This window comes from Athene cunicularia, assembly GCF_003259725.1.
Source record: "Athene cunicularia isolate RWA chromosome 28 unlocalized genomic scaffold, athCun1 chr28_part2, whole genome shotgun sequence".
In the NCBI taxonomy this organism is placed as follows: Eukaryota; Metazoa; Chordata; class Aves; order Strigiformes; family Strigidae; genus Athene; species Athene cunicularia.
Genome location: NW_020799140.1, coordinates 980,660 through 1,003,149, shown reverse-complemented (window position 1 = coordinate 1,003,149; position 22,490 = coordinate 980,660). Strand labels below are relative to the sequence as shown.

General features: G+C 54.8%; 1 protein-coding gene across 1 annotated transcript; it reads left to right on the top strand.

The window, feature by feature from the left end:
- Positions 1 to 923: 923 nt before the first annotated feature.
- ATP8B3 (ATPase phospholipid transporting 8B3) lies at positions 924 to 17,152 on the top strand. Its single transcript, XM_026865145.1, has 27 exons — positions 924 to 960; positions 1,477 to 1,551; positions 2,159 to 2,250; positions 2,779 to 2,892; positions 3,371 to 3,469; positions 3,892 to 3,953; positions 4,544 to 4,616; positions 4,728 to 4,798; positions 5,368 to 5,450; positions 5,990 to 6,078; positions 6,917 to 7,110; positions 7,778 to 7,986; positions 9,295 to 9,329; positions 9,745 to 9,901; positions 10,330 to 10,518; positions 10,931 to 11,043; positions 11,425 to 11,589; positions 11,868 to 11,979; positions 12,302 to 12,377; positions 12,831 to 12,972; positions 13,428 to 13,692; positions 14,211 to 14,434; positions 14,957 to 15,040; positions 15,345 to 15,584; positions 15,794 to 15,932; positions 16,195 to 16,325; positions 16,829 to 17,152. Exons 1-27 carry the CDS (start codon positions 924 to 926, stop codon positions 17,150 to 17,152), a joined length of 3,594 nt encoding a protein of 1,197 aa, XP_026720946.1.
- The last annotated feature ends 5,338 nt before the right edge of the window (positions 17,153 to 22,490 follow it).

Genomic DNA, 22,490 nt, shown 5'->3' with positions numbered 1-22,490 from the left:
TTTCTCTCTGCTGAGCCCTTTTGCCACCTTACTTTGCCCAAACAAAGTGGGAACAGCCAGTCTGGGACCCAAGGGGCTTCTCTCATCTGGGTGTGGAAGAAATCTCATCCCTCCAGGTATCCCAGCTCTTCCCGCTCCCTTAGCTGTGTGACAAATGGCAAGTGGAGCCGTGAGGTGTAGCACAAGTGTCCCACCATGCACAGCAGCCCCCTGCCAACCCTTTCTTCCTTCTCAGCCATGCTGTGAAAATGAAGATGGGCCCCAAACGTGCTGAGTTTATGGGTGTCATTTAGGATCCAAGTAAGGAGCCAAATGCTGAGTCCTTAGAGGTGGAGAAGGATGATGCTGCGGATCAAATTTTTTTGGGGGGCGAGCTCCTGGACGCAGGTGCTGTCCATGTTGCTGTTCAGGGTCTCTTTGACCTAGGATGAGGTGACCAGCTTGGGCCCAGCTGGTGGCATCCGTGAGCATCTGAGGGCAGCATCATGTGTTGGAGCAAACCAATATCAAATTTGTCTTGTAACAGGAGGAGGAGTAGGGACAGAAGTAGATCCTTCAGTGAAAGAACGAAAAAAAAAAAAAGTGATCAAAGGCGTGAGATAAAAAATAATGGCAAGGACAGACTTCTGTGTGGGATTATTTAATAATAAGTTAATTAATGCTTTATAGCTCACTGCCTCTTTTCATGTAAGGATCACAAAGCGCTTCACAAACATTAATTAATCTTCTCTAACATCCCTGCAGGGAAGGTCACTGAGCTACTGAGCGTAAGGGAAATCTTGTCATTGATGAAGGCGGCTGCTCTCTAGGCATGACGGATGCTCGGGTGTGATGGCAGGATGGGGAGAGTTTCTATCCCTCGTTGATGTCTCCAAATGATTTCCCATAACTTCCTCAGAGAGGAAAAACGTCTTTGAGTTGTCATGGGCAGCTGGGACTGGGCGAAGGCGGGCCCGAAAGGTGACCCATGCCAAAGCCATTGAGCATCCCCAGGACACTGGGAAGGCAGGGGGGTCTATCCAGGCAATCCCCAGAGCCGATGCCCACACACGGTTTGAGTAAGTGTAAGACACCCATGAAGGGCAAATCTGTTGGGAAAAAAAAAAAAAAAATGCCCAAGTGAAGTGGATTTCGATGCAGCCCTGAGCTGCGGCTGGTCCTGCAGAAAGCAGGGCAAAGAACATCAGGTGTTGAAGGGAGAAAGATGTTTCCCGATAACAAATATTCAGCCTGAAGTCACCGATCCGTGACGCCCAGATGGCTACAGAGGAGTGTGTGTCAGTGCCGGGCTTTACACCTCCAGGGTAGTAAAAAAGTCTGTCTGCAGCTCTGGGGAAGCCACCAACCCCCAGCTGTGCTCAGAAGAGTGTCCCTTGTCCACCGCGGAGAGGTGACGGGCCCAGCTTTGGGGTGTTGGAACATCTGGTGGGATCATGTTGTCATTGCTCACATATCTGTGGTTGTCCTTGTTCCTAGATCCCGGCAGCGGTGCCAGCATGGCTGAGCAGGACCCAGCCTCAGGCTCCTTGCATGGAAAGAAGCAGCTGCCAGGTCAGTGTGCAAGAAGTGTGTTCTGGGATTATTTTTCTTTTTTTTAGACAGTTCGTTGAGAAAGCTGAATGTGGGGCAGGGTTGTGAGGTGGGGAAGAAGCAGGTTTGGGGTGAAAAGGTCTGGAAAGATGGACCGTCAGCTGGGATGCAGGAGTTGGGGACCGTGGCTGGGATGTCCCTTGCTTGGCGGTATCTGCACCCGGGATAGCAAAAACGAAATCAAGAGAGGAACGGCCAGTCTTCAGAATAGCAAAGACTGTGCTTGGAGGAGTCGTCCTTCACCTGGCCTGATTCTACTGTTAAACCAAAACCTGAGCCCAGATGGTTAGCCCGAGGCTCGGAGGGGAAGTGTGTGCTGCAGTCCTACATCTCTGGAAGCTTCTGGCCTCCTGCCCCCTCTGTCCACTCCACAGCCCAGCTGACCCCGAAGACCCGGCTCTGTTCCGGCAGCTCTCAGGTGTAGGCGCACCGTGGAAAGCCCATGTCACCAGCAGTGGGTCACCGTGAGCCCAGTGGCACCATCACTGGTCCTTGTGCACTTGGGGACCAGCTGATGGCCAGGGCCTGACTCTGATGACAGCTCGTGGATGTCCACTTGCTTTTCCAGCTTTCACCTGGGAGGTGAGGGCCAACGACCGAAACTACCACGTGCAATTCAGGAAGAAATTGGCTTTCTGTCTGACCAAAAAGAAGTATGCGGTGAGTCAGCCCGGGCCGTTTCTTTACCCAGCCCCTGATTCCTGAGCTGGTGGTGGTTGGGGGTGACGTGACAGAGTGATTTCCAGTGGGATGGAGAGGCACGTACATAATCCTCAGCAAAGAGGAAGGGCTGCTCCCGGCCTGGTGCCCCGGATGCCCTCTGAGACTCTCAGACAAGGAGCAGAACTGTATGAAGGATACTCCAGTCTGAGGGTCAAATCAAATGAAATAATATTTTTTTTAAAAGTTTTGATCAAAAAAGCCCAGATTATTTTTTTTTTTCCCAGCTAAACAGTGGCCATCTAGCTGGGGGTCAGTTAGGTGTGCTTTAGATTATCAGGAACAAATGATTTTGTTTCATTTTTATATGTCCCTTTGCCCTAATAAATATCTTCCTCGTGGCTTTGGTAAATTTTTAAAGGCCTCTCTTGCGCCATATAAAGTCCTAAAACCACCAAAACGTTTTGGGCCTTTTCAAAACACATCCTTGACCTCCCGCTGTGGCTCTGACCTGCCTCCCTTCCGCAGGGCAATGCCATTAGGACGGCTAAGTACAACATCTTCACCTTCCTGCCACTGAACCTCTATGAGCAGTTCCACCGAACGGCCAACGTCTACTTTGTCTTCGTCATCCTCTTACAGGTGAGCTGGACACCAAGGTAAGAGCGAGCGTGTGTGAGACTTTCTAGCAGAGGAGGGTTGTCTGGTGCTTAGAGTAGGGGACTCTGGTCTAAAGTGGTGTCAAGGATGCTGCTTTTTCGGGGTGTTCGTCGTCTTTCGTGGACTCTGAGGGGTTTAACCTACATTAAGTTTGGTAACTGTAAACTTACTTGGTTTAGATGGATGTGAAGCTCATGTAGACCACACCTAAATAGAAATCTTAACCCTCCACATTCAGGCACCCACACGCATTTCACACATCCACTTCAAAAAGTGGTGGAAATTCAACAAAACAGTTCTCTGTAGCCAGATGTTGGTTTGATTCTTCGGAGATGGATTCCTGCCGTCTCCAGGCACTGGCTGGGGAGGGGAGCTGGGAGCAAGGGCGAGATATAATCACCTCAAGTGTCCCGAAGTGGGATGAAAGTTGCGTCAGTGGTGTGAAATTCTCCTTCCCTAGACCTTTCCTGAGATCTCCACAGTGCCCTGGTACACTCTGCTGTTCCCCCTGAGCTGCCTCCTCACCATCCGGGGCCTACGAGACCTCATCGATGACATTGTGAGTATGGGTTGGAGTGAAAGCCTCTGAGTGTTGGGTGAGCCGAAAAGCTTGGGTGTCGCTGTCATTCGTCATTCCTGAGACACCATCAACTCTTCCATGTCCAAAATGCTTCGTATTTTCCCTTGGGAAGGATGTGACCAGCCAGTTGCTTTCCTTGGGGTCTAGAACCCCATCTCTGTCATCTTTAATATCTCAACCGATGGCTGTACTCCCAGGTTAGCCCCCAGAAATACCCAGGGGGGATTTAGCCTCTTTATTCATCAGAAGACATCTTCCAATTCCTTCAGAAAGCAGATCTTGCCCTGGGGCTGAGGATACGGACTGTAGCATCAAGAAGGATGTTTTCATGGGACAAAGAAGTCTGGCATGGCCCATCCCTTTCTTTTGGCCTCTTTTTTTTTTTCCTCTCCTTTGTGCAGGGTCGTCACCAAAGTGACAGAAACATCAACAGCAGGCCATGTGAAATCCTGTCTGGGAAGAGGTAAGGGGCTCCGTGAAGCGGTACCCGTGTTTTCCAGGCCTGTGTGGATCGAAGGATTGTCCCAAGTGCTGAGCATCCTTGAGCAGAGCAGCTGAGGAGGGTTTTGGAGGGACCGTCCCTGGCTCTGCAAGCTCCCATCACTTCCCAAAATCAGCTGTTCACCTGTAGGGATAGACGTCAGGTCTAAACCAGCCCGAATTTGCTGTGATATTCCGGGAGGAAGGTTTCCTTGGCCACATCAGTTCCTCCCCATCTTCGTATCTATCCCACAGAGTCACGGCCCTGCTAAACGCTGGTTCGAGGAAGGACAAACATTTCCCACCTGTGGCGAAGGGGTTGAAAATCCCTGCCAGCCATAGGTACGGGAGATGCGGATGTGACAAATGCGTCCTGTGCCACCCCTAGTGCTCAGCTGTCCTTCGGTCTTGCAGATGGGAGGCCACCACGGTGGCAGAGGAGTCAACAGTCTGGAGATCCCATTCATGCAAGAAGCGGGGACAGACGCAGGCTGGTCCAGAGGACAGAAACAGTCACAGCCCCATCCCCACCGCTCTGTGAGGATAAAAATTTCCCCCCTAATTCTCCTGCAGCTTCCGCCGGCAGAAATGGCGTGACATCTGTGTTGGGGACATCGTCCGCCTGCGTAAGGAGGATTTCGTCCCGGTGAGTGGTGCCCCAGAGCTGGCTGCACACCAGGCGCAGTGGCTGGGGGGGGGGAGTTTCAGCGAGGAGGGGCTCAGCCAGCTGCTCTCTTCCCCATTTTTGCTCTTCAAGGCCGACATGCTCTTGTTGTGCAGCTCGGAGCCCAGCAGCCTGTGCTACGTGGAGACTGCGGAGATCGATGGGTGAGGAGAGGGGCAGGGGATGGATATGGCAATGCAGGGAGAGGAGCAGAGACACCCCAGCCCGTGGCTGAAGCCTCCAGTCTTGGGGACCCCTGGCACTGGGGGATCAGGCATGCTGGGAGGGCTGCAAGTTCAGCAGAAACCACGGGATGTGGGGATCATCTGAAAGCTAAACCTACAGACACGCCAGAAATGGAATTTGAGCCCCGAATTTCTGAAAATGGGAGCCCAAACCCGCTTTTGAGGCTTCCACAGCACAGCTCGTGACCTTGGGCATCTCTCTCCGTCTCCTGGCCTCCTCCCAGCCAGGCGGAGGACAGCAGCTGCCCATCCCTCCCACCCCGTCTGCAGGACGATTTAACGGCAGGGCCTCTGGGCCGCGGCTCTCTCCCCGCAGGAGTGCTCAGTGTTCGGCACGATACGTCCCTATCTCACTTTTCGTTGCCATCACTCATGTGATCGCCCAATAATTAACAGCCGTCTCCGTCCCATGGGTCTGATAGCGGAATTAATATCTCTGTCACCCCATAGGGTTGTTTTATTTGTCCCTCCCTGGCTCTTGTTCACAGGGAAACAAACCTGAAGTTCAGACAAGCCCTCCTGGCCACCCACCAGGAGCTGGTGAGCGAGGAGAGCATGGCCGCCTTTGATGGTGAGTCTCCCAGACAGGCAAGGATGCGGCCATCCCACCAGGATGGGACGGGCTCAGCCTCGGGAAGTCTCTGTCCCCTCTGTCCCCTCAGGCATCAAGTGCCCTCCGTCCAACAAGAGGTTGCACTTGCTCCCGCCTGCAAGGAACCAAAGACCTTGCATGACAGCCCTTCCCCAGCAGCGTGGCTCTGTGATGGGTCCATCAGGGTTGTGGACCTTCCCCTGACCCCGGAGCTTGATTTTCCCACTGAAATCAAGCGCCTGGCTCCCAAACCCGAGCTCAGACCCTGGATTTTTTCCCCTTTGGTTCCCCATAGGATACAGACGCCCCTCTGGGGATGAAGAGGGTCGTGTTTTATAACCCAGTGCGGTTCCTGGACCGAGCATCCTCCCAGCATTTCAGGCTGTCCCCCCATCTTAGCCTTAATTTGGAGCATCCACATCCCAACCGCGTCTGGAGATACCCTGACAAAACCCGACTCTCCCGAGATGCCCCCTGCACAGCTCTTGGGGGGGGGGGGGGAAATGTTTCTCGTCCAGGATTTGATTCCAAAATTATGAAGAACTGTGGAAAGATCAAGCGGAAGAAAACCAAGCTGGAGCGCATGATGGACCGGCTGGTGATCATAGTGAGTGTGGTGCAAACACCTCCCGCCCTGGCCCACTGACCTCCTGGGGTTGCTCACAAGTCGTCTCCTAAGATGCTGCTTGCTTGGGTGATGCTGATTTTCTTAAGCTTGCAATATTTTGCTCAAAATGTCTTGGGTTTAACCTGTTATGGTCAAATACCAACTGGTGTTCCCAGGAAGTGGTTGTTGCTGGGTCTGGAGCAATCTGCACCGCGGTTGTGTTGCTTAAACCCTGGACTCTGGCAGCTCTGAATCCTCCGCTGTAGAGCCGCCCCTTGGACCAGGGAGCTGGAGTATCCAGGATCCCCAACCCCTCCTGGCCTGCTTTATGAATCCATCTCTGTGCAGGTCCAAGGAGGTGGCTTGTTCCGGGGGCCCCGCAGGCTGTGGCTCAGCATGGAGGATGGAGGATGGGAGAAGGAGGAGCCTTTTCTCTGTGGGAAGCAAAGCAGCCTGGTCGTAACAAGGAACTGGACGGCTCCTAGTCCGGTTCCTGGTGGTTGACTGTCACCACTTCTCAGACTGGCCAGCAGCATTCCTGTTTGCTGGTACTTCAGCGGGAAGGCTGCAGGACACCCCTTGCCCAGGGATATGGTGTCTGAGGCGATTAGGAGGGTGGGAAAATTGGGTTTTGCTCTGTGTGTGTGTGTGTTGTGGATGCGTCAAGCTGAAACACATGCTGCAATCCTTCCCCTCGGCCCAGGATGAGCTCCGAGAAGGACAGCTTTCCACCAGGTTTACAGCTAAAATGAAACAGTCTGGAAGGGACGATGGTTGGTCCTAGAAAAGAGTTTGGTGAGCTCTGTGTGATGGGGAAATTCTTGGCTTCCCATCTCAGATCTTCCTGGTGCTGTTGGTCACCTCGCTCTGCCTCGCTGTTGCCTCTGGGTTCTGGGCCAGGATGTTCCAGGAGAAGCACAGCTACCTCTCTGCTCTCTACAAGCACACAACTCCCGCCCAGCAGGCCTTCTTCAACTTCTGGGGCTTCACAATCCTCCTGAGCATCATCATACCCATGTCCATGTACATAACGTAAGAACAACAGAGCTTGGAAGTGATCCTTACCCCCTCCTCCTTGGCCATCCCCTGGCACCCTGGTTTACAGCCACAAAATGGGGCTGCACAAAAGACCCGGCCGTGACCCAAGTCCTTCCCATGAGTTCCCCTAGCCCTAAGGGGGTGAGGACGGAATGAATTTTTTGTGTCTTACAAACATTGATGACGTGCTTTGAGGGGAAAGCCAGAAGGGAGATGCGGAGACACGTGCTGATGTAGGAGACTGTGGGCAGGCTGAGGATGAGACTGATGAAGGTCTGAGCAGCAGCAGGGTGGGGAAGAGAAGGGCACAGCCGTTGTGAGCCGGCAATAATCACAATTTGTGCTGGAAGAAGCAGTTTCCGAACTTTTGAGCCCCCGCACGGAATCTCCAGATCTATGAATTTCTGTTGTCAAGGGCCAGGTTTCCAGAGGGGAGCCCAGTTGCCTGGGAACAAATGAGCTCTCTGGTGTGATGAGCCTTCTAGAAAACTGGCCACAAACCATGAAAACCCTCTTGCTTCTCCCAAGCTCAGAGCAGTAGGATCCGGGCTGGGAGTTCCCCTCTGCCCTTTCTTCCTGCGACAGATCCCCAAATTCCCCTGGGATACGAGTAATGTGTTCTCCTTTCCCGGCGTAAGTTGTCTTCTATCTGACTCCCTAGGTTTGAATTCATCTATCTGGTGAACAGCTTTTTTATCAACTGGGATCTGGAAATGTATTACGCTGTCAAGGACATTCCAGCAAAGGCCAGGAGCACCAGCCTCAATGATCAGCTTGGCCAGATTGAGTATATCTTCTCAGACAAGACTGGCACCTTGACACAAAATGTTATGAGCTTCAAGAAATGCTGCATTAACGGGACCATCTATGGTAACTTTTGGTGGATGCAAGTCTGTAGAGGCTCGTGAGTGAGGTGAACCTTGAATTTTAGGCCACTCTGGTTCTTTCCACTCCTCCTGGCTTGCCAGGAAGCTTGGGGCCTGTGGATGGATCTTGGTGGTCCAGCGCTGTGAGCAGAGGCTGCAGGAATTCAGCTCTCTCTCATCTCCCATGCTATTGGCGCTTTGCCGGGGCCACCACGCCTGTGGTCACATCTGTCACATCGTGCTCCCAGAGTCAGGGCACGGCTCTGCCTTCCTAGAACGGATGCCTGCCTTTCCGGAGACGTACCATTCCCCAAAGTCAGCTGAAATCAGCCAGCTCTTCCCCGATACAACAGGGGGCCTGGGGTTAGGAGCGAACACGCAGCCCGAGTCAGGGGGACCCCACCTGGAATACCTGGCTGGTGCTATCCAGGACAGGGGGCGGTGGGCCAGCGGAGCCCACGGATTTTAATTTTCTATGAGGGTCCTGGAGAGAAAAAGGAGGTTTTGCTTTTCTTCTTTGCATCGTTTTCCTGGTGGATCTCCAGCTTGGTTTCCAAGTCTGGGCACTGTGAGGCTTTCAGGTTGCCTGTGGAGGAGGCAAAGAAATTATCATTTCCCTTATGTCGTTTCTTTACAGCGAACGCATGTCATTTCTCTTTGTTTTGGTTTTTTTTTTTTTATTATTATTTAAAAAAAAAAAGATTGGGGTTTTTTTCCCTTAGAAACCTGAGAATTGCCAAGCCCTTCCTTTTCTTATTGCTAGACTTACGCGAGCTCTCAGCTGGCTTTTGGGAGCTTAATTAGAGAAATTTAGCAAGTGGGGTGGGCCAGAGTTTTAGCATGGAGCTCCTTTTTCCTGAGACAAGTATCAGGCACTTGAGGCAAAAGAGCAGTGATAGAAGCAAAGGGGAGGGGGAAAAAAAAAATCTAGCAAAGGTTTTAAGCAGGAACAAAACCAATTTCCCCCCGCCTGATGTATCGTGTTGCACCTCCGTGATAGCAGCGTTGCCGTAATTCCACCAGTCTCTGGCCAACCGCAGAGTCTCCCAGGAAACATGGATGAAGGCTAGACCTGGATTTTTTAATATTTAAAACCATGTAGGAAGTCTGGAACCGTCCAAGAGCCAAATAAGTCAAACATCCTAACAGCCTGCCTCGCGACCAGCGCCGAGCAGATGCTGGAAACCTGACCCTGCTTGCCAGTCTTTTGGCCAGCCAAAGCGGCGGCTCCACCCAGAGGAACTGCCCGAAGCTCCTGCTAGAGATGCCCCCTGCCACTTCTCTATTAATTGAATTATTTTTATTTTGACAGGTGCAGGCAGAGGCCGTGAGAACAAGAAGCCATCGGTGCGTAACTCTCCTCTCCCATGTAGCGTGGGGCCAGACGCTGCTCCTCACCCGGGGCCCGAGCTGCAGCAGTTATTGATTACGCTGGCAGCAGGACCAGCCGTTGGTTTTGGCGCACCAGTCGCTTACAGTGGGGTCCCATGCTGGAACAGGGAGGAATGTGCTTCCTTGGGCTGGCGAGTTTGCCAGTTCTCAGCTACCAGTTAAGGACAAGGGAACCAAGATTATAAAAATGCAGTTCAAAATTATTATTATTTTTTTTTTTAATTCCCAGTCTTGGTGTAGGCAGTGCAGAGCTCGGCTTACCGACTCTGATCTGGATTGGGCTGTGCCAGCGCAGGGTTGCCGTGCTGCAGCAGAGCCCCGTGCTCGGTCTCGCTCTCGGGCCCCTGCAGCCTGCCCGTGCCTCTTGCAGGGGTCGGCGTTGACCTGGAGCCATCGTGGGGAGAAGAAGTTGGACTTTTGTGACGCGACGCTGCTGGAAGCTGCCTGGCGGGACAGCGACCCCGTGCTGAGGGAGTTCCTGAGGCTGCTGGCCCTCTGCCACACTGTCATGGTGGAGGAGAAGGGCGGTGGGTTGGCCGCGGTGGTTGACGTGCTCGGAGTGGGGTTGAGGGGCTGTTCAAGGCGTCGAGGCCGCGGTGGCTTTTTCCATCGCCCAGCAAAGCTCTGCTGTGGGGCTGCGGGTGGTGTGAGAGCCTGGGGATGCTTTGGGCCACTGTTCCACCATCACAGACGTGAACATTCGGGTTTGTTTTAAAGATAATTAGTTGGAACAGAAGCACGGGGGTGATAAACCACCCATGTCTGGGCACTCGTCCTGCCCGGGGCAATGAGCAGAAGAGATGAGACAAGCAGGACTGAGATTCCCTAGCCTGGTGGCTTGAAATTTAGGGTCTGCATACACAATGTTGATGCGGGGCAAGAACAAGGTGTTCCAGATGTCCAAGAGTTGCTTGGTTGGGAGTCTTCTTGTCTAACCCCTACTCCTCGTTTGCAGATCAGCTGGTTTATCAGGCAGCTTCACCAGATGAAGAAGCACTGGTGCTGGCAGCCCGGAACTTGGGGTACGTCTTTCTGGCCCGAACACAAGACACCATCACCATCAGTGAGCTGGGGGTGAAGAGGACATACAAAGTGCTGGCCATGTTGGACTTCAACAGCGATCGCAAGAGGATGTCTGTCCTGGGTGAGGGGGATGGCGTGTCTGAGGGAGGTTGCTGAGGGTCTCTTCCATACCCAGCCCTACAAGGGATGGCACTGGGGTGGCTGTGGTTGGCCACAGGGAACTCGCCAGGATTGTCCTGGCCATCCCTACAGTTTTGCTCACCCCGATCCCTTGGTGAAGGATTTGAGCAGCCAAGAGAGAGCATGTAGGTCAGGGGCTCAGAGGAGGTGGGTGGGGAACTGACGGTCCTTGAGGCCTGATCCTGCCTCACGGTGGTGTAGATCCAGGGGCAATTCTGTGCTTCCTATGACTGCGAGCAGAAAAGCGTTAGTGTCCCCTGTGTTGCCTTCTGCAGCACGTCCACTGCACGGGGACAGCGATGAGTGGGAGCCGTCGCTCTGGGTACCTAAGCTGTCCTTCCCTTCTCTCCCAGTGCGAGACCCCCAGGGCACGATCCGGCTCTACACCAAGGGGGCTGACACAGTCATCCTGGAGAGACTGCAGAGACGAGGGCCCAATGAGACCTTCACCGAGATGGCACTGGATGTGAGTCCCACACCGGCCTGGGGGGAAAGGGCTGGTCTCCTTGATACTGGTCTCCCTGATACTGGGTGTTCTGGAGTCACCTGATGCTCTTCCTCCCTCTGGCTTCAGGACTGTGGTCCTTCTTTCTTCCTTCTGGGACAGGGGCTAAGAGGGCATCAAATCCACCTTCGGTGTTCTGCATGGACCAGTTACATTGCAAGGATGCTCACGGGGATCCTGTAGGATGGGGGAGGGAGTCAGAGCCCAGATGGAGACCCTCAGGTCCTGGCGGATCTCCGGATCTGCCCATGGGAGCAACCTGGCTGTGCGGCAAGATGCCCTGGTCCGCCGCAAGAGTCATCCTGGTTCAGGGAAGGGAGACCTGATGTCTTGTCTCTGCAGCGCTTTGCAGAGGAGACACTGAGGACTTTATGCCTGGCCAGCAAGGAGGTGAGCGAGGTCGAGTACAGCGTGTGGAGCAGGAGGCACCAGGAGGCCAGCGTCCTGCTGCAGGACCGCGTGCGGGAGCTGGACAAGCTGTATGAGGAGATGGAGCAGAACCTGCAGGTGGGATGAGGCTGGGGTTTAGGAGGAACCAGCTACGCTGGTCCCACGGAGGGCAGGAGTGTGGGGTTTGGGCTTTCTGGGATGAGGGAGTGAAGTGTCCGACCCAACACCCATCCCCTGGGTGAGAGGGCAGGTGGAGTTCCTCCCCAGGGGTGACCGGGAAATACCAGTAGACTGAGTTAGAGATCTGTCAGGTCATGGGCAAGGACCTCTGGTTGGTTCTCACCTCTGCATCTTTGCCTGCCCGATGTCGCAACACTCACTCACCCTCCTTCCAGCTGCTTGGGGCCACGGCCATTGAGGACAAGTTGCAAGACGGAGTCCCTGAGACCATCCAGCTGCTGAAACTGGGCAACATTAAAGTGTGGGTGCTAACGGGAGACAAGCAAGGTCAGTGGAGGGAACTCCAGGCCCCACCAACACATTTCAGCTTCTCCCCTAACCAGGACCAGGGAGGAGATATGAGACCCCGGGTGGACAACAACCAGGTTCTGCTGTTCCCTATCATATAAGTAATAGCATGTCCCACAGACCATGTCACCCGTGAGGAAACTGAGGCAGGGGAAGCCATCTGCACGATGTCGCAGAGCTGGAGCAGAGCTCCCAGCAGCTGGCGCCCACTGAGGGCTGTAGGAGCCAAGAGCCGGGGGCGGCCCTGGGATGGGGGGGCAGCACCACGCGGCCATCAGCCACTGACACCTGCGTGTTGCAGAGACCGCAATGAACATTGGCTACGCGTGCAAGCTGCTCACGGATGACATGGAGATCCTGGAGGAGAAAGAGATCAGGTGAGGAGTCTTGACCTCCTGGCTCAGGACGTTGAACCTGAGGGCGTAGGAACCTGTGGCAGGCTGGGCAGCGCTCGACTCTGCCAGAGATGCTTCTCCTTCCCTGGCCCAGCCTAGATGTCCATGTCCCTGTCCCAGCCCTCATCTGCTGGTGCTTTTCCAGGCCTCCTCCTCTCTTTCTGCCCCTACATCACTTTTCCCTGCAGGCTTTGACCAGAAAGTGCTTAAGCTGCATCTCCAGCCTCTAGACCACAGGGTCAGCGGCTGATTTCTGATATCAGCAAGCCCTCGGGGCCCCCTCTTTGTCCCCCCTGTTCCCACCACCACCGGGCACCAGCTCCACCTCCCTGGAGCTGGCCCTGAGATGGCAAAAACCAACTGTAGGTCTCAGACAAAGACAGACAGTGTGCCCAGTGTCCCCAGCTCAGCTTCATCCACCCCTTCCTCACACAGCGAGATCCTCAAGGCTTACTGGGTGAGCAACAACAACCTCAGCAGCAGCGAGGAAGCCCTGTGCAGTGGCCACCTCTCCCAGCAGTGCCCAGAGGCTTCGTGCCACAAGAAGAGAGCTCTGATCATCAGTGGGGACTTCCTGGTAAGGTGGCACTCGGATGCTCTTCTCTGCTCCCTGCCTGCGCTGGCAGATTGCTGCTTCTGCCCTGGTGCCGTCAAAGTCCTGGGTGGCGGCCAGCACACAGAGGAGGCGATGCCCCTCCTGCCCAAGGGGTGGGAAAACCCCGTCCTGGGCTGAGGAGTGAAGAGTGAAGAGGGGGAACGACCTCACACCGATCATTTGGTGTTGGGGGTCTTCAACCACACCTGCCCCAACCGGCCTCCTGGGTGACGCAGGCTGGTAATCACATGCTCTTCTGGCCATACTGGGACAAACTGGCCTCATGGTCACAGTGCCCGCTGCATGATGAACTTGGAGGAAGCAGGTTGTGTTTTTGTAGCACCTACAAGATTTAAGAGCATTGTTGAGGTGCTGGGGGCCCTCGCGCTCGGAAGGCTATGGGTGAGGTCCCAACCCCGCGTGTGCTCTCCCCTAAGGACAAAATCCTCCACACGGGAGAGGTGCTGAAGGAGAAGGGACGGCTGTGGCGGTGGCTGGCTTGTTGCAAGGCTACAGGCTCGCAGGACCGGGACAGTCTGGTGGAGAAGGCCTTTGTGGACTTGGCCACCAGCTGCCAGGCAGTGATCTGCTGCAGGGTGACCCCCAAGCAGAAAGCCCTCATCGTGCAGCTGGTGAAGAAGCACAAGAAGGCCATCACGCTGGCCATCGGGGATGGCGCCAACGATGTCAACATGATCAAAAGTGAGGCTCAGGGCAGGGGAGGGTGTGGGTTTCAGCCGGCTGATCCCGCTGCTGGGGAGTGGTGGTGCCCCCTCTGCCATCTCCACCACTTCTCGATCTCCTTTGAGGTGAGGAGCTGGCAGGGAAACCCCCAGACCAGTTCCCCGTGTTGCTGTGCCAGAAGGGGAGCAAGAGGCACAGGACCAGGACCAGCCTGGGACAAGAGCAGGGTGGACAGCTTGCTTTGGTGGCGGGGATGAACCTTGACGAAACTTCAAGCCCCAACCTGGGCGACTGGCAGAGACATCCCGGCCCCTCTCCAACAGCCCTGACATGGGGCTGTGCTCTTCACACACCCACCCCTGCCCGGCAGGTCACTCCTGCAGCTGTGGCACGTGTTAGAGGGGACCTGTTCCCTTTGCCCATCACTCTGGGATCCACCCTTTGCCCGTCAGCCTGGGAGCAATCCACAGGGAAATCAAGCACCCCTTCCCTGAAAACCTCCCCACCGGCATTTCACACCCTCCTGTCCTCTGCAGCCGCCGACATCGGGGTGGGCATCAGCGGGCTGGAGGGCATGCAAGCCGTGCAGTGCAGCGACTACGCCCTGGCGCAGTTCTCCTACCTCCAGCGCCTCCTGCTCGTCCACGGCCGCTGGGCCTACCTCCGCATCTGCAAGTTCCTCCGCTACTTCTTCTACAAGACCTTTGCCGGCCTCCTGGCTCAGGTCTGGTTTGCTTTCCACAGCGGATTCACGGCTCAGGTGAGGGATGCTGCCATTAGCGGGGCTCACAGCCACCCCGCGGAGGTCTGCGCACCGATGTCTCAGCCCCTCCGCTGAGGGTCCCACGCAGGTCTCGTGCCTGGGACTGCCTGATGGGCACGTGTCCATATCACTGCCTGGCTGAGATGGTTATCTGCTGTTTACCTGGCTGGATTGGGAAAATCACCCTGGGGAGATCCGAGATGTCCTTGAGTGCTGCAGCTCAGTCTTGGACAGACACAGGGAAAGATCTCATGGTCATTAAAGCTGATTTCCTCCAAAATGGGAGCTTCTATCCCAAGGGCCATCGGTGTGACTTGACCAGCACTGTGTGGCTCCAGCACGGCCCCACAGCCCACTGATCCTGCAGATGATGCTGGGCTGATGCAGAGCCTGGGGCAAGTCCATGGGGATTTCCCAGAGTTTGGATGTGAGTCTTTCAGACTCACCCCTGGTGCCTGGGCATCCTTCCTGAGTCCTTCCAAAGCATCACAGCTCACAGCTGCTTTCTTCTCCCTCTAGCCTCTCTACGAGGGCTGGTTCCTTGCACTCTACAACATTTTCTACACCGCCTACCCCGTGCTGTCCGTGGGCCTTCTGGAGCAGGTATGGGTTCACCGGGCTGCGTCCAGCCCCTGTGCCTGGAGGCCGCATCCTCGGCAGGTGTGACTCAGCCCGGCAGTCCTTGTGCCCTGCCTGCACGGCTCTTTGTGCTGGGACAGGGTTCCAATCAGCTCAACGGGCATTTGGAACTCACCACTGGTCCTGGGGTGCCTCTGTTCCTCATCACCCCAGAGCAAGCAGGTGGAGGAACTCACTGCAGCTCTCCCAGAGGGTGTGTTGGGTGGGGTGGCGCAATCCTGTTCCCCAGCGTGGGTGGGAAGGGTGATGCTGGGTGCCCTCCCGGCAGGATGTGAGTGCCAAGAAGAGCCTGGAGTTCCCTGAGCTCTACGTGATCGGGCAGCAAGATGAGCTCTTCAACTACCGTGTTTTTGGTGTCACCGTCCTGCACGGGGTCAGCACCTCCCTCGCCAGCTTCTACATTGCGCTCTGGGCCTTTGAGGACCACATTGGTAGCAAGGCTGTCGGTGACTACGAGTCCTTTGCTGTCACAGTAGCCACGTCGTCGCTGCTGTCGGTCCTGGTGGAGGTGAGCACTGATCCGCCCTTCGCCACCCTGGCCCAGCAGCAGATGTTTAGGGACTGCAGCCCTGGGCTCTCTGACACCATCCCCAGCAACCTCGTGGCTGGGGCTTGATCTCCCTTGGGGTGGGAGAGGAATTCAGGACAAGCTGCTGAATGGAAGAGGGTCCCCACAGCCTCCGTGAGATGCTGTGTGCTCTGCCCTTGTCCCTGCAGATCATCCTGGACACCAAGTTCTGGACGGCATTGTCCTTCCTGATGGTCACAGCCAGCCTGCTGCTCTTCTGTCTCTTCTCCTTCCTGACACAAAGCATCGACGCCTTCAGGATAGCCCCTGCCATCTTCTGCTTCCCAGGTGAGACGCCTCAGGGATCCCCCCTGCCCCAGCCAGGGAAGCCCAGCCTGGACTTGGTGCTACAAGCTGATTCCTGCCTTCTAGATCATCTCTTCACTGCCCCTTCTCAATCTTGCTGGCTTGGTTTTTGGCTCCAATTTAGGTGCCATCTCCTCTTTAGATCCCTCAGCACCTTCACAGGTGGGGGCCTGTCCCCCGGCAGTTGTTCCCTCTGTTCTCTCCACCTTCCCTCCTTCAAACCACTGACTTTTTGCGCTGACAGATGCCAGCCTGAATGCCCTGACTGACCCCTACGTCCTGCTCGTGGTCCTGCTGTCCCTGGTGGTGAACACCATCCCCTCTCTCACCATCCACTTGTACCGCACCATCGTGGGCAAAGCCACCACCCAGCAGGTGAGGGCTGCGCAGGGGCTGGCGCGGCGGGGGTCTGCCGCCTGCCAGCATCGGTGCCCGGGGCTGATCAGGGCGCTACTGGTCAGGGGAAGGGTGGAGTCCCCCAGGGAAGGAGCTGCCTGGACTGTAGTGGTGGGACTGGTGCCCAAGTCGCTCCAGGGCCTTCTCCCCAAATTGGTTCATGGGTCGACGAGGCCCTGGGGCAAGAGACCTGCTCCAGCTCTTGGAGAGGGTCTGCTTTTGGCTGCAGTAAGGAACCAGCCTCCAGGACTCCCTGGACCTGGCACTTAGCAGGCACTGAGGTCCAGTGCAGGTCTTGGTAGAGCTCATCCCCGTCTGGGTTGTGGGTTGTGTCTTCCTGGGGGTACAAAGAGATCCCGGGTGACAGCAGAGGTTGAGATTGTGCTCCAGAGCTCTGGGAGCTTTGAAGACCCCCCAGAAGTGTCCACACATTGCACATCCCATCATAACAACTCAGGTCATGGTGGGGCTGGGACCCAAAGCATGTGTCAGTGGAGGGTGTCCCTGCGCATCACAGCCCTGATCTCCCCATCTCCTTGCAGAAGATCCGCCTGAAGGCCAAGCAGCAGCCGGAGCCCTCGGTGGAGCTGCGTGCCCACGTCCCTCGCGGCTCCTTCCACCGCCACTCCAGCTACGCCTTCTCCCACCAGGAAGGCTACGCCGGCCTCATCACCCGCGGGGACAGCTTGCGTGCTGGGGCCACCCGCAGCACCACCCCAGGTCTCCTGCAGCCAGAGACGACCCCAGCTTTGTCCTCCCTCCCCCTGACCCCAGCTTTGTCCTCCCTCCCCAACGCCTCTGCATAGCCGCCCTGGCTGGCATCAACCTCCCACCACGCTGGGACAGGGGAGATGCCATCAAAGGCACAGAACTGGGTGGCTTCCTCCTTTTACAGGCATTTTTTTTTTTAATCTTATTTGGACGGTTTTAAAGCACGGGAAGCCCCTGTGGCTGCAGAGGCTGGCTCAGCTGGGAGGGCTGCTGCTCAGGGTGCGGAGCCCTGGGACGTGTCCCGCCAGCAGCTCCATCTCCCCAGGCATTGTGTGCGTGGGTTTTGCGGGAGCCCGCAAAGCCGTGAAAACCAACCTCTGTCACCACCCTCAGCCCCTCGCCCCACAACTCCCCGGCTGGTGTCCCAGGTGCCTTCCCTCTGCTGAGCCCCCTTGGAGCCAGCGCTTCCTCCCACCCAAGGCTGATCCTGCTTCACGCTGGACACACAAACAGCAGCTCTGCTGCCCCAGGCTTGCCATCCCACCTCTGAGTTCATCAAATGCCCCAATGCAAGACCAGCAGCGGGGCTGGGTGGTGGGTGCAGCCTCTCACCGCAGCCCACTCCCCCCCCAGGGGCTGAGCTGCAGCGGCCGCGTGAAGACCCTCATCTTGTTTTCCCACAGCTGCAAGGAGCGCGGTGCAGAGCCAGTCGCCCTCCCCACCCAGGGCTGGATCCGGGGCCCACGGCTTTCACATGCCTCAACCCAACAGATCGGACTCGAGCGGCGTAATTTTAAAATGATGCCCCCCCCCGTTTTCTGGAGGAGGACCCACATACCATCGATCACCTGCAGGTTTTTCTTCTCCAGCCAAATCAGCCTGGCTTCTCACAGCCTCTCCTCAGCGCTCCCCACCATCTACCTCCTTGCCTTTGCCATCCCTGCACAAGGTGCACGTGGCAGTGGTGTCTACTCTGTGCCATGCCCCATCTCCGCGTCCCGCTTGCCCCGGGGCTGATGTCCACATCTTTGGGGACAGCGTGTTTGCTGTCGGGGTGACATACATCAGCTCAGCCCAGCGGGCACAGCAGCACGTCCTGCAGAGCCACGCTTTGTGGACGTCGGCAGCAGCTGCTGGAGAAGTTGTGTGTGAACAACTGACTGGTGACAAGATCGCCCTTTTTATTGTTTTTTGTTGTTTTTTTTTTTTTTAATTAAAAGGACTTGAGCTTTTCTTTCCTCTCCTGTAACTCTCTGCTGTGCCACCAAGGGAGAAAGCTGCACAGAGAAGTCCTGTGGTGCCTCGGTGTGTGCCACCAGCTCTGTGCCACCTGCCAGCACTTGTGCCATGGGAAAATGCACGGTGGGACAAGATATTTGGGTAAATAAATAAATGAGACATGAGGGCTTGGGCCTGCCTGCAGCGCACACAACTTGATCAGTTTGTTTAACAAGTGCTTTGGCCTCATCTACACCGAGTTTGTGAGAATTAAAGTGTTTTCTTTGGGCTCTGGCCAGAAGGGTGCTGGATGGTGCCAAGAAATAAAAGTATGAGGCTTCCTCTGGGAAAACTCTCACCTCCGCAATGGCCAGGTGGAAAACAGGGGGAAGAAACCTTTCCCGGCTGCCTGGCCATGATCCCCAAATCTACGTCCTGATGCTCTCAGGCCGGGTCTAAGGGAGAGGAGCTGAGATGGTTAAAATGGGGCTACTCCTCCCCAGCAGCTCTTGTCCTGGCTGAGCAGCTCCTGGAGCAGCGGAGCTGCATCAGGAGAGAACTGAACCCCGAGCATCACCACGGGACACACACACACACCCCAGGATGAATGACTAGAAAATAATTTATTGAAGAAACAGAAAGCTGCAGAAATACAACACAGTCATGACCAGTAGAGGATGAACAAATAGAGATTAATTTTTTTTTTTTTCTCTCTCTCTTTTAAAACCTGTTGACAGGCTGGAGTTAAGTTTCCTGGTAACTTCCCCTGCATGAGTCATTGCAAAGAACAAGAAACAAACTCCAGAGCACACAGCACAGTTTGGATAAAGTGCCTGACACATAAGACTCTTTTTAATTTTTTTTTTTCTTTTTTAACGTTTGCAAATAGCTTAAACAAATATAGTTGCAAGACACAGAGGAGTAACAATTGCATTTCGCTGTAGAGTAAAACCTATCCCATGAGAGTAACAATGAAGCAGCAGAAAAAAAAAAAAAATTCAATTTAATTAGAAGGAAAAAGTCATTTAAAAAACTCATAGATGCGGCCCTCAGACCGTGTGGGATGAGGGCGAGCGTCGCCTATTGCTATACAGAAAAATGAGCAATGTTTTCTGGAGGTGGTTGGACTGGCAAATCCAAGGCTGCGGGTTCTTCCTGGCCAGGATTAATTCTGTCTGACTTCTTTTTTTTTTTCCTTTAGAAATTTAAGGGGAAAAAGAAAAAAAGAAAACAAAACAAAACAAAAAAAAAACCCTTTATTTTGTTCTTTGCATTTTTAATTTCCTCTCTTTAAAAAACCCAAAGACGTAAGAAGAACCAGATTCTGCGTGGCGGTGTCTGCAGGCCCAGCCCCATCGCCGGCTGCCAACACCACCTCGGCCGCGGGTGTCCTCTGAGACAAGGGAAAAAAAGGAGCCGCTGCAACGCGGGGAGCACGCGGTGGTGACGGGGCTGGCTGGCCGGCGCGGCGCTGGCAGCCAGCTCAGCCCCGCGGCAGATTCGCAGTGCCCGAAGCAGGGTGGGGAGAGAGGTAGTGATGAGCCGATCGATCATCTTCCCCACCCATACTCCAGATGCTCGGGAAAAGGGATGCGTGGTGATTTTTTTTTTTTTTTTGGCAAAGCCATTCCTTGGCACAGAGAAACACCCGCTCCTGGCCCACTCAGTGCTGGTGTCCCATCAGCAGCGCTGTTGTTAGAGCAGGGGAAGCTCAGCTCGGGCTGTGCCGTCGCTGTGTGACGATGGCTAAAACCCGGCTGGGTGTCCCTGGGAGCTCGTGCTCCTCCTGCTCGCCCAGCGGCATGGGCACAGTGCTGCCCTGCTGCCAGTGGTGGGTCTTCAAAGCCCAAAAGCCATCGGTGGAAAAATTCCACCCAAGGTAGTGCCAGAGTGCCCGCGGGACGTCGTGGGTGATGAAAGGACCCAAATCCCTGAAAACTGCCACAACTGAAGTAGAACATGGTGACCAGGCTGAACCAGCAGGTCTCAGTGAGAGATCCCAGGTTCCCTCCTCTTCCTCACCCTCCAACTGTCCCCTCTCCATCGCCCTCAGAAGTGCCCCTGGGGTCCCGGTTTTGTTCCTGCTCACCACAGCACAAAAACATCCTTCAGGGGCAACCCTGGTTGAGAGAATTGTCTTTAGGACAGAGTTTGGATTGTCATTACCTGCAAGGAAAAAAAAAATAAAAAATCTTTGGTATCATGGCAAGTTGCTCCTCAAGGCGTTTTGGTTGATGTGGGCAGCAGGCATGGCCAGATCCGGCGTGGGGCAGGGCTCAGCCTGCCTGTGGCTGATCCAGCGAGTCCCGGTGGGCTAAAGGACGGGGGCGAGTGCTCAGCTCTTGGCTTCTCGGGGGTTTCCCAAGCCACTTGATTGACGTCCTGTGATGGAAACCACCTCCGTAAGGCTGAAGGACTTGTGGGATGCATCCAAGCCTGGTGAGACCTTCTTGAAGTTGGAAATGAAGTCTTGGCCTCCAAAGCTTCTCATGCTGGAAAAGGTCTCCCAGGAGGAAATGGGACACGGCAGGGATGCAGAGCTCCCCAGAGGACAGGAAGGTTAGTCAGTAGATGAATGGCGCTGCTGGAATAAACATCTCTTCCTAGGACAGGTCTTCAGTCAGTGGACCATGGAAGAGCTCATGTCTTCCACCACCACTTGCACTGAGCGTCTCAGTGCTGGCCACAGAGGAGGCAAAGGCTGCAGGGACAGCACAGATGCAGATTAAAAAAAAACCAACCAAACAAACAAACCCCCTTTTGGGGGCCCGAAGAAGCTGAAATCTCCTTTCTCACAGTGGGCTGAGCTTTGAGGCCACCTCTAGTGACAGAGGCTAGATGGAGCGGTGAAGAGGCTTGAGAGGGATGAAGAATCAGCATTTTAAGGTAAATGCTCTGATAATGGTGGGAAAGCAGAAAGAAAGAGGTACAGCTGCCTCCTCCAGGCCCCCGTGACCTTCCTGACCTCCAAAGACTTTACTCCTTACTGCTGCTCTCCTCCCATCTTTAAGCAAGGAGAGGAGGAGGAGCAGGGGGAGGAAGGAGTAGGGGATGCAGCCTGGTTCAGGGCAGGCTCTCTGGACATCTGCAGAAAGCTCCCTGGCTGTCTAGGGCGGGCAAGGAGATTTTCCAAAGTCCCCCAAGTCCTAACAGTGGCCAGGACCTCTGGCTGGGCTCTTCTTCCTCTTCCCCCTTCAACTAGAGCGGGCGTCTCTGCAGGGCAAGAGCCAGGCTGGGTGCTCTGACTCCTTGGGGAGAAAAACCTCCGAAACGGGCCCCTCCAGTCCATCCCTGGGTCCAGCTGGGCCCCGATGCAGCGTCATCTTCAGCGCCTATTTCCGTGCAGAGCAAGAGCAGAGGCAGGTCTGTGAGGTCACCCCAAGGATGGGGACTTGGGAGCATCACCCGGAAAGGTCTCAGCCCCGGTGGGGGGGCGGTTTGGGGGGGGTCGTTTCCCTTGTCTCAGAGCACACGAGGAGCCCCGTGGCTTTTCCAGCTCAGGTCATGGCAGCTGATTGTCTCTCCTTCTCTTGTCTGCACTTGGGATTTGACCCACAGAGCTGGATAAAGCACAAAAAAAAAAAAAAAAAATCCCCCAAAAAACCAAACCCAAAGCACAGCAAAGAGCCAGGCCCCACGGCAACCGATGGGACAGGTAGGGAACGCACGCCGGGGTCCCGTGCCCCAGACACCCTTCCTCAGCATGAGGAAAGAAAGAAAAGCGGCGAAGGAAGAAACCGAGGGGATTAAACAACGACTCTCCCGTAGTTGCACGAGTTGGAATAAAACATGATCCGTGGAGAAAAGTCCTCACCAACCGAAAACTCATGGACGAAAAAAAGCACAGTTTGAGCCCTCCCGCTCCCACCCGACCACCCCTCCCCGAATAATTATTACATTACTTCAAGAAAGAGTATATTTTTTTCATGCATAAATCAAATTCTCATCTTGTCTTTTTTTTTTTTTCCTCTTCTTTAAATTACATTTGAACACAGAACACATATAATAAATACTCTTGTACGACATGACTCAGAGAAAAGTAACACATCTGAACGCAAAGGTATCATCATTATTAGTTTTTCTTTTTTTTTTTCTTTTTTTTTTTAAAAGGACTTGTTTAAATATGAAATCTGTAAACTCCAAGGGTCCTTTTTTTAATCTTTCTCTCTCTCTTTCTCTCTCTCTCTTTCTCTCTCTCTTTTTTTTTTTTTTTTA